The sequence below is a fragment of the Ursus maritimus genome, unplaced genomic scaffold, assembly GCF_017311325.1.
Source record: "Ursus maritimus isolate PB19 unplaced genomic scaffold, ASM1731132v1 scaffold_12, whole genome shotgun sequence".
Classification (NCBI taxonomy): Eukaryota; Metazoa; Chordata; class Mammalia; order Carnivora; family Ursidae; genus Ursus; species Ursus maritimus.
Window position 1 is genome coordinate 46,589,889 of NW_024423564.1, and position 21,793 is coordinate 46,611,681.

Below are 21,793 nucleotides of genomic sequence, written 5' to 3' on the forward strand. Positions count from 1 at the left end.
CTCTGTCACGTAACTCAAAATATGAACAATACGTAAGACATAGCCTTATGTATTCGCCTCCTATCTTGCATTCAGTGATACGCTTTTTTAAGGCGAAACAAATGGCAACAGCAAATGACTAAAAGCCTTTAATATAAAAACAATTTAAAAAACCTATTTGACGTATGACTTATTAACAAACACTTGCTGACTATGTACTTTACTCTAAAATACGCTATTTTAAGCATTTCTCTCTTTAGGCTCATTAAGTTGACTGTTACAGGTAAAAATATAAAAAGTAGTATGCCCCTCTATAAAAGTGGCTTTTGACCTCCATGACAGAATCTATAATCTGCAAACACTAAGATTTGGACATGATAGTTATACAGTTGAACTTACAAAAATTACTGCAAGTGGCTGAGACCTCTGAGAGTTGAGGATTAAAAGGGCCCAGGAAAACAAGTCAATGCCACATAATATAGGAATATCACAATGGGATACATTTGGTAATTAGATTTATTTATTTATTTTTTAAATAGTAAGTACAACCTTTTATCAGCAGAATTTCACAGTAGGCTTTTCAAGTATTTGATTTTTGGCTTATGATAATTATGTGTAAACCATTGCTTTGAGTGCTGTTTTCGACAACATGCAAAAATCACACTTGATTTAAGAACATTCATTTAATAATTTAAATTCTTCAGAAAAACATAAAAAAATGAATTATTATATTGTAAACATGATCAATATAAATCGTAAGCTATGAAAAAAGGTCACAATCCCCAAAAGCAGCACAAATCCCACCTCCTTCAGAGGCAAATGTATACTAAAATTAACAAAAAGATATTAACAGAATTGACCTGTCAATTACAATAAGGGAAAGAGGAAACAGTTTTTAATAAGGAGGATCCCTGGAAGGTTACAACTCTGACAAGTAATGAGGTGCCTTAAAATTTTCACTTGAAAATTCTGCAAAGGCTCATTCATGGTCCGTTCAATTACACAGAGTTGATCTTCTCAGGAAGCAACTTCTACCAGCAGTTCTGGAATGCTAGTTACGACCTGCATTTGGAGGGTGCTGCATCAAAAGTGCACAAGAAAAATAGGTTATTAAAACTGCAGGCAAAGACTTCACTTCTTCCAAGGACTCTTTTCTGAATACTACCAGTTTTTTAAATCTGCACTTCAGCTGAGTTCCTTGCAGATTTATATATCCTGTCTATTATAAGAAGAGAAGAAGAAACCTTCAGAATTCAGGGAGGCCGAACAGTGACCACCGGGGCGCCAGGGTGGCTCAGTCGGCTAAGTGTCTGACTTTTGATTTAGGTTCAGCTCATGATCTCAGGGTCATGGGATCAAGCCCCATGTCAGGCTCTGCGGTTGGTAGGGAGTCTGCATGAGATTCTTTCTCTCCATCTGCCTCTGCCCCTTCCCTCCGCACTCTCTCTCTCAAATAAATAAATAATCTTTAAAAAAAATAAGAGAGCGGCCACCCCCCCAAGATTAAACACACAAACACACCAAATAATTAAACTTACTGCTGCCTTCAAAGCTTGATCTAGATCTTCAAGTAGGTCTTTTTTATCCTCTAAGCCCACAGACAGTCGAATCAGTGTGTCACTAATTCCAAGGACATCTCGGTCACTCTTAGGCACTGATGCATGGGTCATGATGGCCCTGAAAGAAAGAATGAGCAAATTTTTGATCAACATATTGTATCTGTCTTATAAGTTGCAATTATCTTCAGTTTTTTTTCTATTCTAAATATCAAATTCTTCATATGCCTATAATTTTTCACAGGCAAAAAAATAAGGAACTGTGAAAATGATCTTTTCTAGTCACTATTATAAGTGAAAACTAAGATCTTTTATCCTTTTTATATCATCAATAAACTCAATCCAAACACTGAAGGTGCCAATAAAGCACTCCCATGCAGGAGGGAAAAAGATAGCCTCCAGCTGTGGATTTTAACATCTGCCTGAATGAAGCCTTGGCCAGAAGTCATATACCCCATGACCACCCAGCTAGACTTAAAAAAGACTTGATGGACCAAGAGCCAGCCAGAATTAATTCCCTCCCGGTCAATGGCACCTTGTGAGGCAGATCAGGGAAAGACAACCCAGGACCAACACCAGTGGCAACCAGTGAGCATTAGGAATTTCAGCACATAATCCATGAATGGAGGTAGAGGCCTGGAAGGATTTTCAAAACCAGCCAGTAACTCATCATCATCATTAACGTGTATAAAGGTAAAGCACCTACTGTGGGTCAAGTACCACAGTAAGAATTGGGAAACCAAGAAAAACGAGGTATTTTTCTTGACCCTACCTAACAAAGCAGAAGCCAAAGACTGTGACAATTCACAGAACAGAATAGTCTACAGCACATGCCAAACAAGAGTGGACAGCAAGGACCGCCAGAGTTGAGAGGAGGCAGAAAACTCTGGGCTGAGGCCGAGGCATCATGGAGGAGAGGCTAGTAGTCTTAGTGAACCCTGCCACCAACACTCATCCTTTCCGGGCACACTACCCGAAGATCAATGCCTAAGTTGCTCCGTCCTATCTCACTTCAGATCCAGGGACAGAAAATCTCAGATGCGGTCAACACAAATGAGTATCTTCTTTTATCACTCTACTGAAGTTGTACATGCAAACGTCCTCCTTAAAATGTTCTGTCTTGGGCGCCTGGGTGGCTCAGTCAGTTGGGCATCTGTCTTCGGCTCAGGTCGTGGTCCCAGAGTCCCAGAATCGAGCCCCAGGTCAGGCTCTCTGCTCAGCAGAGAGGTTGCTTCTCCCTCTCTCTCTGCCCCTCACCCAGCTCGAGTCTGCTTCTCCCTCTGCTCCTTAGCCCACGTGTGCTCTCTCTCAAATAAATTTTAAAAATCTTTTTAAAAAATTAAATAAATAAAAAACGTTCTCTCTTTTCAGGCTTTTAATTCCTCAAAAAAGAGTGTACACATAAAAATAAGAACTTAGGCCTCTGAGCCCAATAGACCTCCACATGAATCAGCTCCTTTACACACTGGCTGAGTAGGCTTGTAAAAGTTACCTGTCCTCACAATCAATTTCTTTATCTAAAATCATAACAATAGCTATCACTTATTATAGGTTTACCATGAGGCAGGTCCTCTGCTAGGTCATTTGTGTGCATTACTTCATTTTTTTTTAAATGAACAGAAGTTGGATGTAACTCCTATCCCAAGAGTTTATCACAGTCATTAATGGAAGGAACACATATAAAGCATTTGCAACCACCTGGAGTGTATCAGATGCCTAATAAAACAAAAATTCCTAATAATAATTAACATTTATTCGGCCCTTAGTATGAACCAAGGCATCGACTTAGGGATATTTCCCCCCATGTTCCCCTAACAACCCTAAGAGCTGAGCGCAGGGTTATGCACATGTTACAACCGAGGAAACAGACTGAGACAATATAAGTCACTTTTCTGAGGTTGCGGAGTTAATGTGCCTGTCAGGCTGGAAGACTAATCGAGCACACATTGGCTCTGCCTCCTCCCTCCCCTATTGCAATGCTGTACCCGTTGCCGTAGCTGGGAGTCACAGAATGAGGGTGACAGAACAGACAAGCCCTGACCTAATTCACTTGTCCAATAGCAGGCATCGGGGTGATGGCCTCGCTGGCTGGTACATCTGAGGGCCAAGCAACTTTAAACCAAATCCCTGAAGAAATTAGGAGGTGCCAATTTTTAAGAGAGCTTTAAAGTAATACACATTTCATGACTATGAAAAATAACCCAATTTCATATGCTGAGTGTGCCCTCTTGTGCATTCAGACTTACTAGCAGGCATCTTCTGAAAGACTCACAAAAACCTATTTGTGTTACCTTAGTTATTTGAATAATTATTTGGGTATCATACATTTTTTTTAAACTTTATGTGGAATTGCCTGACTCTTCCTTCCAAGAAGCCGCAAGCTACTGTGCGAGGACAGCAAATGTGCCTAAATTCTGGTAATCCCTGACACCCCTCAACATCGTGCTTCCAGAACATAGTTATTATGCAAATTAAAACACAGAAACATGCCAGGTGCGTTTAGTGCTCTTGAAAATTATTAGCTAATGATGTTTATTACCACTGCAATATTTACAAAACATGGGTAGAGTACCATCCAATAAAATCAGGATAGCTCTGGAATGCTTGGGGGATAGGTAATCAATAAATGGTAATTGTCATTTTAATTATTAATCCCATTTTATGGATGAAAAAACTAAAGCTCAGTGGTGAGTAACTGGCGGAGCAGGTGTCAAATCCAGATCCAGGCTGCTTTTACCTCCACTCGTTATCTCTATGCAAACCCTCAGGAGAGAAGTTGCTAACATATTCCTATGTGACATTTGAGTAACCAGCAAAACTTTCTGAATCTTTGTTTCCTTATCTATAAAACAAGCTGTTGGAGCACCTGATCTCTGGCTGCATGTTCCTATATCCTATGGTGCTTTGATAAAATTAGATGAATTGATTGGATCGGGAATACCAAGTTAGATTTTGGGTTTATCTTGCAGAAAACATGAAGCCATTCAAGGTTTATCCACAGAACAGAAAATAAATGGGATTCGGTGGCATCTAGTAGGGTCCTCTTCTGACCATCAGGGGCATGGCAGCATTTCAACAGAGACACAGTCCCCAATTCCAAGGAGCCTTGAAATCAGCCCTTCTCATAAATGTCTCTGACCTCCCTCCCAGAGCAGAGTGGGATAGAACAAGCAGCTCTTGGTCAGAGGTCAGAGATCCTAAAATAACGGTCCACGGGAATGGCCTTCAGGCAGAACGGAAGGAAGCAAAACTGGGGAGGACACACAGAGCTCACTGAGATTTTGTTGGGGTCTCCATTCTACTGGGTTAAGAGTCCATTCTGATTAACTAGCATGATGCTATTCTTGTCAAATGTCTTGAATTACTCCTGATTTTACCATATTCCTTTCCAAACAACTGTTAAAGCTGACGTCAACGTTAAAACACTGAGAAAAACAGAAATATACTCACGGAAGTTCAGCAAGACTTTCGTATCCTCCCAAGCTCTCAGCCAGAGTAAATAACTATGGCAAAGAAAACATTAATTTAGATCTTTAATTAAAGTAAAAATAAAAAAATACAAAACTAAATGTTTTTAATAAAATGGCCCTGGACACGGGTTAAGAAATGGTGGTTATGAAAGAAAGTACAAGTTGGGCAAGAAACCCAGAGAAAAAATGAAAATAAAATCCGTAACACTGATGTCACCGATTAGACATATGATGTGCAAACTTTTAAAACATTACAAGTTGAGGAAGGTGAATCTCTCATACCTTCCGGATTTGGCCCTCTAAAGTGATAGACACTTCATTAACATAAGTCCTAAAACCTCAGAATTATTACATTTGAGACCTACCTCCGTGGTTACCCTTTAAATAAAAATCTCGACAAGTCTACCAAGTTATACACACTTACTTGTTAAAATAAAACACTTCCTAAATTAATACATCCATTTAACTCCCTCCTGGAGTAGGGAAAAAAACCAAACCCGTTTTTGTATTTAGTGTTATAGTGTCATAATTTTACAAGTATTTTAAAATTACTCTCACAACTGTATTTAATTAAATATACACGCTCTTTCTGCTTTTAGTACAACTTTTAGATACCAGTACAAGATAACTAATCTGGCAGCGGCCTCTGCGTTCGACCTCAGTATTTAACACTCAATCTGCTGCATGAACTCTGCAAGCCCAGTGTATGGAGTTACAGAGGCCTCTCTCCCAGGGGCCCCGAGAGCCTCCTGCCAGCGTGAGACTCAAACAAAGGCCTCTCTTCCTTCACCGCAGGCAGATGCAGCCTGGAAGGCACAGGGTTTGGAAAGTCATTCCTAGGCTGGACTTCAGAGCAGCCTTTGTGCAGTGCACCAGCCGCACATTGCTTTCAAGTTTCACATAATATTTCATTTGGAAAAGGGGTTCAATTTTCAATAAATCTGAAAACCAGTGCATCAGGACGTTCCATCTCTCTCAAATTGATGGCCCTGTCTGGAACATACTCAGATGTCTGCCACTGCACCAAAGTCATTTTCCAACCTAAAGCATTTCATGATACAGAGGTCTGTGGGTGCGACCTGCAGGTACAAAGACATGAATCTGAGCTGGATGGAAAGGAGAGATCATGAACTGCTGTTAATTTACCTCGACGATTTAAAAACCTCTTTTGAAAGTTTACCTTGAGGTTCTTGAGAAACGTCTGAGCATGCTGAAGAGTGCCTTTAATATAAAAGGTGATCATCCCCGGGCAGCCTGTGCACTGACGCTTTGCCAGCTCATGCTGAGGATGAGAGGGCAGCCCTGTGATCATGAGGCATAATAAAAGTCTTATTTTAGAGTCAGACATGTAATTTCAGAACAAAAAAATTCACCGTTTGCCGAAGCAAACTGCAAGTAAGCCTAATAATGATGAGCTTTACGCCATGTCCACATCTGACGATTGTACTCTGGCCTCCGTTTCTGGGTCTCCAGCTTCATTCTGACCTATCTTTTCTATCCTCTCCATGCTCGAGCTACATTGACTTTCCTTACACCAGCAGTACTGCACTTTTTTCATCTCAGGACCTTTGTACAAGCTGTCCCTTTAACCCGGAACATTCTCCCTGCTGACTGCCCCTGCCCTTCTATTAATTATATCATTCTGCAATTTCTTGTTCAACATCTGTCTTATCCACCAGACTAGCTCTATGTGGAGAAATCCATTTCTTTTGTTAATAATTGGATCCCAGGCCCTAGTTCAAAGCTTGCTCCATCGTGGGCAATTAATCAACATTTGTTGAATGAATCGGAATGTCTGTCCATGCCCATCTAACAAATGCTTCTCATTCTTCAAAGCACAGGCGAAAACTTTTCTCCCTCCCTCCATTCAAAATACACACCAGTCAACAGCTCTTTAACCAGGGCATATACGGCATTTAATCTCATATGTAGTTCTGCCTTGGCTTATCTAAGTTCCTTGAGGACAGGAATCAAGCTCAATTCTCCTGTCCATCCAAGACCACATGGCTAACACCTCAAAGGGTTCAAAGTAACTATTTACTTAAGACCACAGCACAATTTAATAGACTGGCAAAATAAATTCAGAGAGTTATATATAAGTCTGCTAACTGCACATGAGTTGGCAGAGGTGAAAAAATCTGAAAAGGAAGTAAGAGAGCTTCAGGGGAATTTTGATGTGTAAGGAGCAAGTCCCAACCTAAATCAGATAAAAGAGCTAAGGCAGAATGGCAGACTGAAAAGACTGGAAGTAAATCAACTGGAAAGTACAATGTTGCAATCTTGGGACAAGTAAACACAAGCCTTCAAGCTAAAGACCATGGCAGGAGCATCCAATGCATAAAATCAATTTCCTAACATCCAAGCAGCCACTAGATTATAGGCAACACAAGGACACAGACCACGTGTATCTTCACCCCCCAGACCCCCTACAGAGCCTGACATACAGCAGCGTCCAATAATAGATGAACAGCGTTAAAATACATGAAAGCAGCTACCTTACCACATCTGTCATACACAGGATACTTAGGATAACCCATAAAATCCTAGTGTAAGCTTTTGTGCTTACAAATCATATCAACACTGGGGCACCTGGGTGGCTCAGTCAGTCGAGCGTCGACTCTTGATTTCAGTTCAGACCATGATCTCAGGGTTGAGAGACTGAGCTCTGTGTTGGTTCCATGCCCAGCGGGGAATCTACCTCTTGAGATTCTCTCCCCTTTCCCTTTGCCCCTTCCCCCCACTTGCATACACTCCCTCTCAAATAAGTAAATAAGAAAAAGAAAGAAAGAAAGAAAGAAAGAAAGAAAGAAAGAAAGAAAAAAGAAATCATTATCAACATACCAGGATAAATAACCTTTTCTACCCGAGGATTAGATTCCAGAAACTGAGCAACTGCCATTCCATTTTCGAAATGCTTCTCCATTCGGACCTGTAGAGTCTTCAGACCTCGATTGCAGAGGTAACAGTCAACAGGGGATGGAACTGCTCCAAGAGCTGTAAAATGAACATATGCTGGGTTAATCTGAAAGGTGGGGAGGGACCCAGGAGATTCTCTCACTCTCTTTTTCTTTATAGTGACTCTGAGAAACAAGCTACGAAGGCCAATATTTGAGTTTTAGGGGGGAAATTAATGTATCAAATCAGAAGCATAAGAATGAAGCCTAAAGTACACTCAAAGAAATGGGCTTTAAAATGAGAGGGGAAATGAAGATCCTGCAAACTAAACATGAATAAATATGAACTTTTCAAATATGAACATAAATAGTCCTATGATTTCCATTCAATGACATACTGCACATCGTTGAATCTTACATTTCTTTGAATAAGCAGAAAAAAACAGCATTCAGCTCCTATTGTTCCTGAAAGTTCTACCAACATTCTATTTAGCTTTTGTCTAAAGCAGCCTAGGAGTTACTATGCCTCCAAGGTATGTACCTCGCCTCAACGTTTTATAAATCAAGCAGTAAGTTTTGGTTTTCCTCCTTGGTGTTTTTTTGCGTTTTTTTTACTTTAATGCTTATTTCCTTTATTTATTTAATATTTATTTACTTTATTCCTAAATATGTTTGCATCTGTCAAATCAGAACGGTTTAAACTAAACATCTTCAAATAAACCCTTACCCATACTTGACGTAACTAAACCATCTAAATAGGAAATGGTTTCAATAGACATCTATTGAAAAATACAAGTTTATATATTAAGTGCTATTTAAAGTTAACCACCATTCCAGATATAAAAGACAGAGTATAAGAAAGCCATCATTTCAAATGCTTTATCTAAAGAAAAAAAATCTAATAAGTCTGAAAACTAAAAATTCACTTGGGCTTTACCTAATTATAGTCAAAATTAACATGGATTTGAAAAATAACAAAACTCATCCCTTGAGTCACGTTGTAAAGCCCTGTTATGCTCTAACTATATTTTTATATCCTAATTTTTCTGCTTTCCTTTAAAAACCAGAATCTTTCTCCTCCATTTCTCATTTCTTCCTAATTAGTAGAATGCTATCACTTCACAACATTTAGTGGGACTAAAATATCAAATGTAGTCCCTGTGAGAGGATAAGGGGAATTCTGGGACTTTTTAATACTTACAATTTTGTAAGAAACGGAGCCTATTATGGAGGCTCTCAGAATTAAGAGACACTAAGCCCATTACGACATCACTGTGGCCTAAAAAAACAAAAACCTTTAAGTTAAAAACAACGTGTGTTTATTCTTCATTCTACAATTTCTAAAATGTAACTTTCACTTGAAAAAAAACTCTCTGGGAAAAAGCCCTGTAAAATTAGTTTAAATAAACTGTATTCAATTTGATAGTACCAAAAGCTGTAGCTATAAAAAATGAAATAAAAATCATATAAAAATTAAATGTTTCTCTTTAAGCTGTCAGTAGAATAAAACTGTAACTTTTTAAAGTAAATTTTACTCCTCTGTTCATAAGTCATGAGCATAGTTTTGTCTGCTATAAATAAATCGCATATTTAACCAAAGCATAAATTTTTTACTTTTTACATGAGTCACATGAATAATACAAGAAAAGGATCAAAGTATCAAGCGCTATGGTATTTTCACCTATCCATGGAAAGGAACACTCAAAGTGTAGACTATGTATGTCTTACCATTCATATATTTTGTTGCTGAATACATACAAATATCAGCTCCCAGAGCCAAAGGCCGCTGAAAGGAAAAAAAAAAGAGTTTCATTTTAGATAGTAAATCACCTGAAAATATGCTTCATTACATGCCTATTTGCTATTGTAAATTTCATTCCTATTCTACCTTTTCAAAAATACATGCATCTTAAAATTTTCCAGGATCTCTGATGGTATCTTTCCCCTTCATCTTTCCCACCAAATAAAAATACAAAGCACTCAACCCAGTACTCAGTCCAAAACCACAAATTTTCTGGAAATAGCAGGTAAACTCAGGTCAACAGGTCTCCTGACCTTGTTTCTTTAGAGCAGTTGCTGGCTGGTCCTAAGCGTATTACTAAATTTTACAATGCAGGGATGCTGGTATTTTATGACTCAGTAAACACATAAAGTAATAGACATAAACATTTAGCAATTATTATGTCAAGTGAGTATATAATATGCTTAGATTTTTGATCATTAAAACCTGATAATGTATGCTGTGATTATTCACTTGATGTGCCATGATCTTGACTCCTAATTACTCTTTTATTTTACTAGTTTTGCCACACGTAAAGTCACTTAGAAAGAAATTTCTTTGGATTGTTTTCCCTCACTCCATTTTCCTGCAAATCAATCCTTTAGTCTTAAAATGTCTTTGTTTATAGTGAGAATTAAAGTTATAATCAACTTATTCACTAAAAAATATATTATCTATATCTTTCTATTTACATTTTCTTTTTTTTAAAGTAAGCCCTATGCCCATCACAGGGCTTGAAATCACATCCCTGAGATCAAGAGTCAGTGCTCTACTGATAGCCAGCCAGGAGCCTATTTACCTTTTCTTTAAAAGATAGTGTGTGTGTGTGTGTGTGTGTGTGTGTGTGTGTGTTTTAATCTCACCGTTGTTTAGTCATTGGAAGGTGTTAGTGTAAGGGGCTATAGGACTTTTCATTTGGGGTGTTTCAAAAATTGGATGTTTTAAGTCAGGTATTACTCAAAGCACTCTCTACATAGGTGTCTGCACATCTCCAAAGTGATGGAGTCGAACTAGATGATGGTCTCTTCCAATGCTAACATTCTGTAAACTCTGTGGTCAAGAGAAAAGGAAAAATGAAAACAAATAACATTTGTTGATATCATTAAGTGCGGAGAACCATGTTAAATATTTGACATATCCCAGTGAATTACTACACAAAATATTTTACCTAACTCAATAAAATCAGTACTTTAAGATTCTTATTGTACAGATGAAGAAAAGGAACTAAGAAAAACAAAACGGTGGTGATTGGGTGGCTCAGGCAGTTAAGCATCTGACTCTTGATTTCAGCTCAGGTCTTGATCTCAGGGTGGTGAGATCGAGCCCCATGTCAGGCTCTGCACTGGGCATGGAGCCTGCTTAAGATTCTCTCTCACCCTCTCCCTGTGTGCCCCCTCCCCCAGCTTGCCCTCTCTTAAAAAAAAAAAAAAAGAAAGAAAAGAAAGAAAAAGAAAGAAAAACAAAACAGATCATTCAGATGAAGAAGCTGGTAGAGCTAGCAGCCACATCTAGATTATGTAAATCCAGAGGTTCCACTCTCAAACTATGAAACTTTATGATGGTATGCCCATTTTGCCTTCTGTGACATCTATAGAAGACCGAGAAGACAAAAGGCAGGGAAGAAAGAGAACATATCCAGTTTTCATGAGGATAAAATAATGAGAGGACCTTTTCAGAAGATCTACTGTATGCAACTAAAACATGTAGCCACTTAGGGACAACATGATTCTGATTAACTCAACTGGAATGAATCCAGATTGAAAGGAAGCAAACTGCAGTCCCTGGCATGCGGAAATGTGATGTGGGCTTCAGAAAGGTAGAAAAACTGGACCTATTTTAGCGACAGCAACAGGGGGAATAAAAGGGCCGGGCCCGATGAGTAATCTGGGCAGGCCCAGGCTAAAACAATTCATGTCATCTCTTTGGGAATATACAGGACTCACTGTGACTCAGCTAGAGCAACCTATGCTGTGTCAAGTGGCCTTTAGTGTAAGTGGTAGATGGGATAAGGAGTTGGGATAACAAATCCAAGACAGAAAATCACCTGGGACAAATAGATGATGCCAGGAGATTTTCACTTGGAAATAGACTGCTTTACTGGATATAAGAAGCAGCCAAAGATATATCGTGAGCCAAAGGTAGGTGGCCCATGAAGCTGTGTGAATCCAACATAGCCAGGAAATGTGAGGAATACAAAATAAACCTGGTAGTGCCTTCTCAATAAAATGGAAGAAGGTGAAGAGCAGATTTATACAAACTAAGGCAGCAGCCTGTGCCAACTCCAGGGACCCAAAACGAAAGCGGGGGAAATATAAACAACTGAGCTATAAACATCTGCCCTAATTTAAGAGTAGCAGAAAATGAGCTGGGTTTTCAGGAATTCTGCAGAATAAAGGCCAAGTACAGGAAGTGTAATAAGAATGATCAGAAGGTACAAGCAGGAAGGAAACATCGAGGGGAAGGTAAGCTCCTAACAAGGAAAGGAAACAGATTGGGCTGTTCAGAGGAAAGAGAGAGAGAACACGTGGGGAAAGGGCAGACAACTAATCAATTATAGAGAGATCCTTAGATGATCTACCAAAAGGAACAAAACAGAAAGAAACATCTGGAAAAAAAGTAAGAGAAAAAAGAAAAGGAATGGAGGATGAATGGGAGGGTTTGAGGTGGGAAGAGATGTATGTAGAGGGGTAGGTAGGAAAAGAGATAGTTTAAAAGAAGCACTGTAAAGGACTTGGTACTTACAGCTACAATGTGAAACAGGGAGTAGAAATTCCTAATACAAACAAGGTAAAGCTATAGAGAGCTGGATATAGTGCATGGGGCACTGAGGGAAGAGAAACTAGAAAGGAGGAAAGTGGAGAAATAATATGTGTGACATCCACTGAGATGTCATGCAGTATAGCTTTCGTTTTCGTTTCATTTAGAAGGTTAGCCAGGTTTAATTAGATAACGTATATATTACATATATTATGTAATACATTTAAATACATCTTAAATTATATAGCTTAAGATTTAATTATGTATTTTAATAATTTAATTATATATTAATATAGTTAAAAATAAACATATATATTAAATATATAACATGTTTTTCAGTCACACCATATATATATAAAAAAACATAACTGATTTATAACCAGCACATAAACATTAAAGTCCCTACTGTTTATAAAGCACTGATAGATAAAATCACATAATAAGGCCAGCTCTTCAGAGAGTTTACACATCCTGAGAGAACTTCAAAGCTTTAATTAAGACATTTAAAACACACAAAGCCCCATACCGGATATGAACCTAGGATTGGCTGAAAAGATATTAGCTAATGGTAGAAAAGGTCCAATTTTAATTCTCTGTCTAATCAATAACTATGATTAGATTCCATGAGTTTGGTAATGATTTTAATGTAAACAAGTCTTTCCTTTCCTAGTTACAAGTATCTGTAGTCTACAATTTATGCCAAAAATATAACTTTCATTTACCTGGAAATAGGCTGACATAAAAGTGTTATCAATGACCAAAATGATGTCGCCATGTTTATGGACCGTATGTGCACAGGCTTCAATGTCAATCATCTTCAGGTTAGGGTTTGTGGGGGTTTCAATCCAAACAAGCTAAAACAATTCAATAGATGACAATAGTTTATAAAAATATACTGCGCCAATATATGTCTTATATATTGTAACCATCTGGCAGACTACACTGGAAGAATGTGGGTGATGAAGTTGCAAGGGCTGAATCTGAATCCTAGCCGCCATTAATTTCTGAGAGGTCTTAGTTAAGTAACTTACCCTCCATATTCCTCAAATTTTACATCTGTACAATAGGGTTGATAATATTTCATAGCGTTGTTACAAAGATCAAATGAGATAATGTTACATATAAGAAGAAAAGTGCTCAAGTTAATTATTGTAATTCCATTCCATTAAGAAGAGGAAGGATTTCAAAGACAAAATTCAGTGTCTAGGAATTTTGTTCTCAAAGGTAAATAATACAGAACATTAAGACCACAGCCTAGAATTTTCATTAAAGAGAACTATTCCTACAATGCCAAACACATGCTAAATATTAACTTAAAAAATGCCAGATGCATTAGAAACTATAAAATAAGTACCCAGAACTAGAAGAGCATGGGTTTTAAAGTGCAGGAGAGAAGTTACACACAATAGAAAACCTGGTCACAGCTCATTTAAGAAAGAGATAGCATCATACCCCAAAGCCTAGCACAATTCAGGCACACAGTAGATGCTTGACAGTGACTGAAAAGACCAAAGAAAAGAACAGAATTCTGTTTGTTAAACAAGATGCCACTGTATTGAATGACATTACCTCAGCTTTCTTTTTAAAAGGGTTAATGATTCTTTATTACTATATAAATGAGCAAGATAACTAGTTTAATATTCTTCCTACTCTAGAGTCTTACTGTGGAAAGATAAGGTAATTAAAATAATGCGTATTCTACAAGAAATGAATTATTTTAAAAATCAATAAAAAATTATTTCTGGGTAAGAATCTATTACTTATATTTATAATAAAAATAATTAAAATAATAAATGCAAAGTTGATTTTATAGGGACTTAAAAAATCTACTTCATATGATGAGGCAGATACTTCAGGGGGAAAAAACGTACTAATTCAAGTCAGTAAGAGCCACTACATAAAGTTCTGTTGACAAGAATTAACATACTCACAATTCGCTTTCCTCCCTTAGAAAGACTCAGACCAGCTATTTTAATAAGTATCTTTTCTCCTAAGCAAGATAAAAAACAAGTTCCTTTGAAAACAAACCTTAATCACTCAAAGCTCACCCCTGTGTTAATCTTCAAAGTAATTATTTGTGTGAGAAAAGGTTTTCATTTTTTAGCACTCACTGCAACATAATCTTGAGTACAATTCAAACCTTTTAATCATTAGCAAAAAGTTGGAAAGGGCTGACTTATAAAAGACACTGGTCCTTCTTTTACCCATGCAGAATTTAAATGAGGCCCCAAGAAAGAATATCACATATGCCATTCACTCAGGCACAAAACACCTTCCGGTGGCATGCAAGCTTCCCAGGATGGAGGCTAAAGATTGCCCGTGGCCCATTCTCTACTTGTAACTATTATTTTGTTGAAGTACCGCTTAGAATTCTTAAAAGGCCAGTGTGCTTAGGGTCTGGGGTCTTGGCAAGCTTCCTTCTCTGCAACCCAATCTCTGTAATGACTTCTGTTACCAATACCAGCTTGGTAATGCAGTATAGAATTGTATGCTTTTGCTAACAAATTTTTTAAATTATTATGTGTTGCATACTGTACTGAGCATTTCGTATTCCTTATCTCATCTAATTTACACAACCATCTTTCTATAAAGCAGGTGCAATTATCCCCATCTTGCAGATGAAGAAACTGAGTCTTTAGTTAAATAATTTGCCCATGATAATACACCATGACACAGAATTAGAACTTGGATCTTGCTATGGAATTCATGTACCTAACCATTATGCAGTAATATTCCAGAGAAGCCAGACCTATCCTAATCTTGTTGATGGTTTCCAATGCCTTCTAATAAAATTTGTTATTCAAATTTAAATTATGTCCTCTAGTAAATAAAATGATAAAAACAAAACAGCACACAGAAAACAGACAAAACTGAAAACCGGGTTACCTTGGTTTCTGGTGTAATGGCTGCCTCTAGCAATTTCGTTTTGGAACAATCAACAAAAGATATCTTTAATCCAAATTCAGTTGCCACCTGCCTGAAGTACCTGTTTGTACCTGAGGCAGAAAAGAATCAGACAAAATGGAAAGGACATTGTACTGAGAAATGTTCATTCCTTATCGGTATAAATACTTTAAAAATATAAGGAAGTATCAATTACCAATAAAAATACAACTAACAGCAATTGTACCTGGGTTAAATCATTTGGCTATCTTGTATAGTAAAGAATGTAAGGCTTGGATTTTAAATTAAAGGTTAAAGAGTCAAATCAGGTGTGTTTTATTTGACTCTTTAAACTTTAGTTTAAAATCAGTCTTGCTTAAAGGTAAGGGCAACCTGTCTTCCTTACCTTCCCACTCACCACTTTAAATAACTTGCATTTAAACTGTTTGGAATGGATGCTCTTAAATTTGGATCCATAATGGACTTCAAGGGGTGAGACCCCTTGATCCTAAAATTAAAATAATAAACATTGGGTGCAGTCTTAAGCACACTTTTCCAGTTTTGTGGGGAAGGGGTGCACATTTTCAACAATTTTCCAAAGGTTCCCTAAAACCAAAAGCCTAAGTATGTAGGGGAGATTAAGGGTCGGGTAGAGGCAAGCTCTTTGGGAGTGGCCTGGGTTATAGTTCATCTTCACTGCAGGCAAAAATTTTAAATAACACTAGAACACCCTCTCTCTTTAAATACTACCTTCTCTGGAACAGAATATATCTGAAAGTTGATCAGGTCCAACATCCTCATCCAGCAGTTTAAATAAAATTATTATTAAACAATCTCTCTTACAAGCAGTTCAGAACATAGACCCTAAATGTTTATGCTCTTCCAAGTCTGGGCCAAGACAGAAGGGTCCGTCACACCCTTAAAAGATAATAAATGATCAATAATCCTGGTAACATTGGTAATATAATTCAGGACCCACTTTATCGTCTTTAAAATATCAGCTGACACAACACGCATGAGAAAGGTCACCTACCTCCATACACATCATCCATGCAAATAATTTGGTCTCCTGCTTTTAAGAGATGGGTAATAGTCACAGTGGCAGCTAAGCCTGAAGCAAAGGCCAAACCTAAAATAAAAGCCAAGTTAGAGTAAGTCAAAAAAGTCAAACCTCTCGGTTGAAAAACACCTACAGTATTTCCTTGCATTACTTTATGATCTTCTCTCTGCTGATAGGACAGCCATCACCACTGAGACACAAGAAGTCTCCTGATGAAAATACAATTGCCAACTCGCCCTTTCTATTTCAAAACTAAAATATCTTTAAGAGAAAAAATAAGTAATTCTGCTTTGGTGGTAGCATTTCTCTGAAACACTTCAAAGAAATAATTCTTTACAAAGTTCTGAGATTAAAGGCCAATTGCCAATTAAATTACAGTTTAAAAACGACAAACTCTAAAAAAAATTTCAAACCTGAGGAACAGAGCTAAGGTAAGATTCACTCATTAACTATATGGATATCCAACTGAGCAAATATTTTAACAAAACTCAAAATCAGACCTGAGATGCGCCTGGCAAATTTGAAAATTTTTGTTTTTAAAATTTTTTAAGTGTGGAATTTCCTTTAAACAAATACGATCCTGAAATCTCGTATAGAACAAAAATAATGAAAACAATTAAAAAAAGAAAACCACCCGGCATTGTGCACATTAAACACTATAAAAGAAAATATCCTGACTAAATATCAGTGCATCACCTTAATGATAAAAATCACCTGTGACTGGTAGAAGGGATAATTCAATTAACTTGAAAAATGTAATTCCTATAAAATCTTCTCAGAAAAGTTTAGGTTAGAATTACAGTTCTCTACTCAGAACATCTGTAGTCCAATTCATACAGAAAGCTAAACTTTAAACCCAGTTAAAAACAACCATGTTTTCTGGAGCCCACTTGAAAAAAAAATGTCTGCCACAAGACTACTCAGCCTTTACACCCCCTGCAGTAAATAATGTTCCCTCTATAGGACTAAATTACAGAAGTTTAGTGTTCAAAAAGAACTCCCCTCAACCAAAACAAAAGACAAAACTCCCCAAACCCCCAAAAACCCACATTAACATTTCTAACCCCGGCACTCTTGCTATGAGAAAACTCATAAGATTCATTTTCTCTTCACTATTCTATCCTCATTCAGTATCATTTATATAAAAAATATGAAAATGATTTAACAGTAATCCACCCCTTCACGAAAAAAGATACAAAGAGTTAATCCTTAATCTCTGAGAGCATATTATCAAGGGCACCAGGTAAATGTTCCCTGGTGTTGTTCTCAAGCATTATCAGGTGAATGAACCAGAGTATCAGAAAGCTTATATTCTCAGAGGTAGTGTTACAAAACTCTGTTAATATTTATCTATTTATACTGACACCTTCAGATGAAGAGTGCATTTACATGAATACTAAATGGCAAATTCAGCCATTTTCCTCTATTCATATTTGTTTTTACCTAATAATTACACATATGCATATTACGCCATCTGTGGGACCTTAGACAAAAAAAATTCAATGTCCTGGTAAAAATAAAAGTTTTGAATTAGCTAATCCTTATTCCTTTCCAATTCTAAATTCTGTGCCTCTATGACTTTGTCTATACATATAAGAATGGGTTTTAGACTTCACAAACTTTGAAATGGAAAACCGCTTACTGTACTTGGCCCCATCCAGTGCTGCCACTGCTTTTTCCAAGCAATTCCTGGTGGGGTTTCCAGAACGGCTATATTCAAAACCCTGAAGAAAAGAAGTTAGAGTTTATCCTAGGAGATTTAGGTTTATTTATCAGAGTCCTAACATAGACACCTCCACAACTAGAGGTTCATCCAATGATAATGATCTTCTATTATTTAGTTATGACATGTCTTGCCACTAAACAGGAGTTTAACACATCTGCCTTCGGCTCAGGTCATGATCCCAGGGTCCTGGGTTCCAGTCCCACATCGAGTCCACCATCCTGGCATGGCATCATCGTGCTCCCTGCTCAGCGGGGAGTCTGCTGCTCCCTCTCCCTCTGCTCCTGCCCCCCTGCTCCTGCTCTCTCTTTGCATGCACTCTCTCTCTCCCAAATAAATAAATAAAATCTTTAAAATAAACAAATAAATAGGAGCTTAACAATATTCTGGGGGCAATGGTGTGAAAAGGCTCTGAAGTCTACCAAACTGGATTAGAATTCTATAGCTGCCCCTTATGAGCTGTATGCCAAATAGATAAGTTACTTAATGTTTCCTAAAGTCGATCTCAGTACCTATAAAATGGGAATAAAATACAAAAAACTAATTTGTAAAACTGTTGTGATGATAAAATTACACAATGTATAATAAGTTCTCTACATGGTGCTTCACACGTGCTAACTACTAGAGAAAGGGTTGTTTTTACCATTAGCATTATTATGATGTTAGACTCACCTTTACCCATTAACTTGGGGAATTCAGGAAAAGGGAATCACCAGAGCCTACAGAGTAAACTTACTTCTAACCTGTATTTCATTTCCTAAGAAATAAGTGATACAAGTCCTGTTTAGCATCCTGCAGGAAACTATGAACAGATCCTACAAATGCTCAGAGTTCAGATCTTGGCGCTACAAAAGCAACTCAAAAAATAGACAGTAGTTCTTGGCAAAGTGGCTACACACAATTTTTAAAAATTCGCTCTTTTTACATTTAGCATACTAGGAGTATTCATTCAGTCATTTTATTTAATACTCATGGTCGGCTTTTAGGAAAGTGAAGCCAAAGGTTATAGGGAACATCAGAACCAGTATTCAAACCTAGGATTTAAACACTGACTGAAAATGCTATATTTTCCCCATGCCTCATACAGCACATAATAAAACACAACAACCATTTTTTACACATTGTTTCTGATTCGGAAGCTCCTAGTATTAGTAATATATTACTAAAATCTATATATTTTAAGTTTGGTTGTTTGTTTTCTTGTTTTAGACAAACTGAGCAGATATATTTTATACAGTTCAGGGATATCCTCATCCCTCCCTCACCATCACCTCCTTGATGTGACTTGTACTCCCCAGACAGAAAAAATTTGGATTCATGTGGCTTCTGCCACAGAAAGGCACCCGTGTTTCCATAATTATTCACTGCAGAGATTTAACTCTGGGGTGGGGGCGAGGCATATTTTAGTGGCAAATTCCCACCCTCTCACCCATTCAATGGCTTTCCAAGTGGAATAGGAGAAATAGATGGTTCTCTTCAGCTCCTCAGGTTCTCTTTAGTGCTCTTCACTGAGTTTTTAAAGGTACTAAGAGGTGTCTGGTATTTGTAGATTTTACCACCCCTATTGGCTCTCTGAAAATATTTAATTACTAATATCTGGTTAAATGGTTAACTTTTGTACCAAGAGCTAAAGCTTGGACAGTCACACGTTCACAAAACCCTACACCAGCAACAGACTACAAGCTTGGAAAACAGGTTGTGTACACGTTCTGATTCCAAAATACAGTAGCTAGAAGCATCCTAAACCAGTTGTAGAAATGCCCTTTAAAACTGTACCTCACAAAACAAAGGGCTATGTTTAAAAGAATTTTCCTAGACTTACATAACAACACACTAAAGAGGTCTTTGAAGTATAACCAAAGCTTTGGACCTACAAAGTTTATTGAACTGATTTCCTTAAAAGCTCTGCAACTTTTAAATACTTCAAATTCCCATCAGTGTGTTGCCAAAAGGGATTAACAAAGACTGCTCCATCAAAACCTTACAAGTCATTTATCTATAACTGTAGGTCAGTTCCTTTTGTATAAAAAGTGTGTAATATTTGTCCTGCCCTCTGGCCTGCTTGTTGAGAGGATCAAATGGAAAAAGTATAAATGTGAACACTGTGAAATACCGAACTACTGAGCAATTATAATGTAACATAAAGCTTAACATCTATATCAATAATTTATGTAGGAGGTACTGATTAACCCCCTTTACTCAGGATTAACCTGAGGCTTGGATAGGTTAGGCAACTTGCTCAAGGTCACCCAGATCAGAGGAGGTGCTGTCGGAATTCAAACCTAGCCCCTCTGACTAGGTGATTTGTGCTCTTAATCACTAAGCCACACTGCTTAAATGATGCAATGGGTTAGATTATTACTAGTATTATTGGAGTATAGCAGAGTGTAGCCAAATGCCTAAGAGAAGGGTTCTAGAACAGGGTTGGAATCCCAGTGTGCATACACCATTTACCAGCCATGTGGCTCCAGGCTAGTTACTTAGTATTCCTAAATTTGTTCATTTGTTTTTTTCATAAGAAAAATGAGAACCTAGTTCAGACTAGGGTGGTTGTGAGGATTATCCCAGACCATACTTGTAATACATCTGACATACTACATGTAAGTCTGTATCTAGCCCATAGCAAGTAAATCACTATTAATAACAACAATACAGCCATTGGGCATGATCTTGATTCTAAGTGAGTTATCAGACCCTGAAGAGTCTGGTTGTTGCGGCTGTTGTTGTTTGGTTGACTCCCTACGTGTCTTTATAATTTTTTCTGCTGAAGGTAATTCAACAAAGTTATGACCCTCAGTTCTGAACCGCAAATTTGCCAACATTACATGAATTTCAGTTCAAATCTATATGGCAAGTTGGACGAACTGTTCCTTCCAGTCCTGCTTATCAAAAGAAATGTGATCATTGGACCAGCGAATACAAAGATTTAGTACTAGGAAGATCACGGGTGTAGCAAACCTCCCTTTGGAGTGCCTTCCTGATGTATAAACCATCTTATAAATTTCTTGCACGCCTTTTTATGCATAAGCCATCTCTCTTTACCCGCCCAAAACCAGCCCCACCCCCCACCTTCCCAGCCAGCCCCAGCTCACCGAGTGCTGGCCGGGAGCCTCTTGCTTGAACGTGGTGGCCAGTGAGATGGGGGGCACTACAGCGTGGGAGGTCCACTGCTCCGGTTCCTGGCCCACATGGATGGCCTGCGTGGCGAAATGTTGGAAGCGAGGCTGGAAACCATACAGGGAGGCGTCTTTTTCCTGCATGGGAAAGAGAAAAGGAGCGAGGAAGATAAAACTAGAAAACTAGTGTGACAGGGCCTGAAAGAGACACAAGAATCAGGAGAAAGGGAGCTAAAGACACGCCGGGCTGACGACACCGAGCGGACAAAAGCCAGGCTCCGGGACTCAGTGGCTCAGACTTTAGTAGCCGGCCGGTGGTTTGCGTTCACCGCAGGCGGAACGAGCGAGACCCAATGAGCGAAGGCCCCGACGCGACCCTCGTTCCTCATTGGCCGGAAGCGGAGGCGTTGCCTGGAGCGTCGCTGGGACCGCCCTTCCCGGTGCAGAAAGTGGAGCGAAGCGGGAGTCTGTGTGTCCACGTGGTGTAGGTCCCTGCGGGCAAAATTCCTGAGTCCTGGCGGTGGTGGGGGGGAGGCTGCCATGCTGGCTCCAGTGAGCCCCTCGGGCGTCTGTGT

At 38.3% G+C, this 21,793-nt stretch overlaps 1 protein-coding gene across 1 annotated transcript; it reads right to left on the minus strand.

Moving 5' to 3' along the window:
- Positions 1-511: 511 nt before the first annotated feature.
- CTH (cystathionine gamma-lyase) lies at positions 512-21,362 on the minus strand. The gene is made up of 12 exons (XM_008690721.2): positions 21,195-21,362; positions 18,022-18,103; positions 16,353-16,448; positions 15,323-15,432; positions 13,159-13,290; positions 9,628-9,685; positions 9,101-9,178; positions 7,847-7,999; positions 6,186-6,307; positions 4,986-5,038; positions 1,518-1,656; positions 512-1,057 (listed from the first exon to the last, which is right to left on the minus strand). Exons 1-12 carry the CDS (start codon positions 21,360-21,362, stop codon positions 1,031-1,033), a joined length of 1,218 nt encoding a protein of 405 aa, XP_008688943.1. The 3' UTR covers positions 512-1,030.
- Between the last annotated feature and the right edge of the window lie 431 nt (positions 21,363-21,793).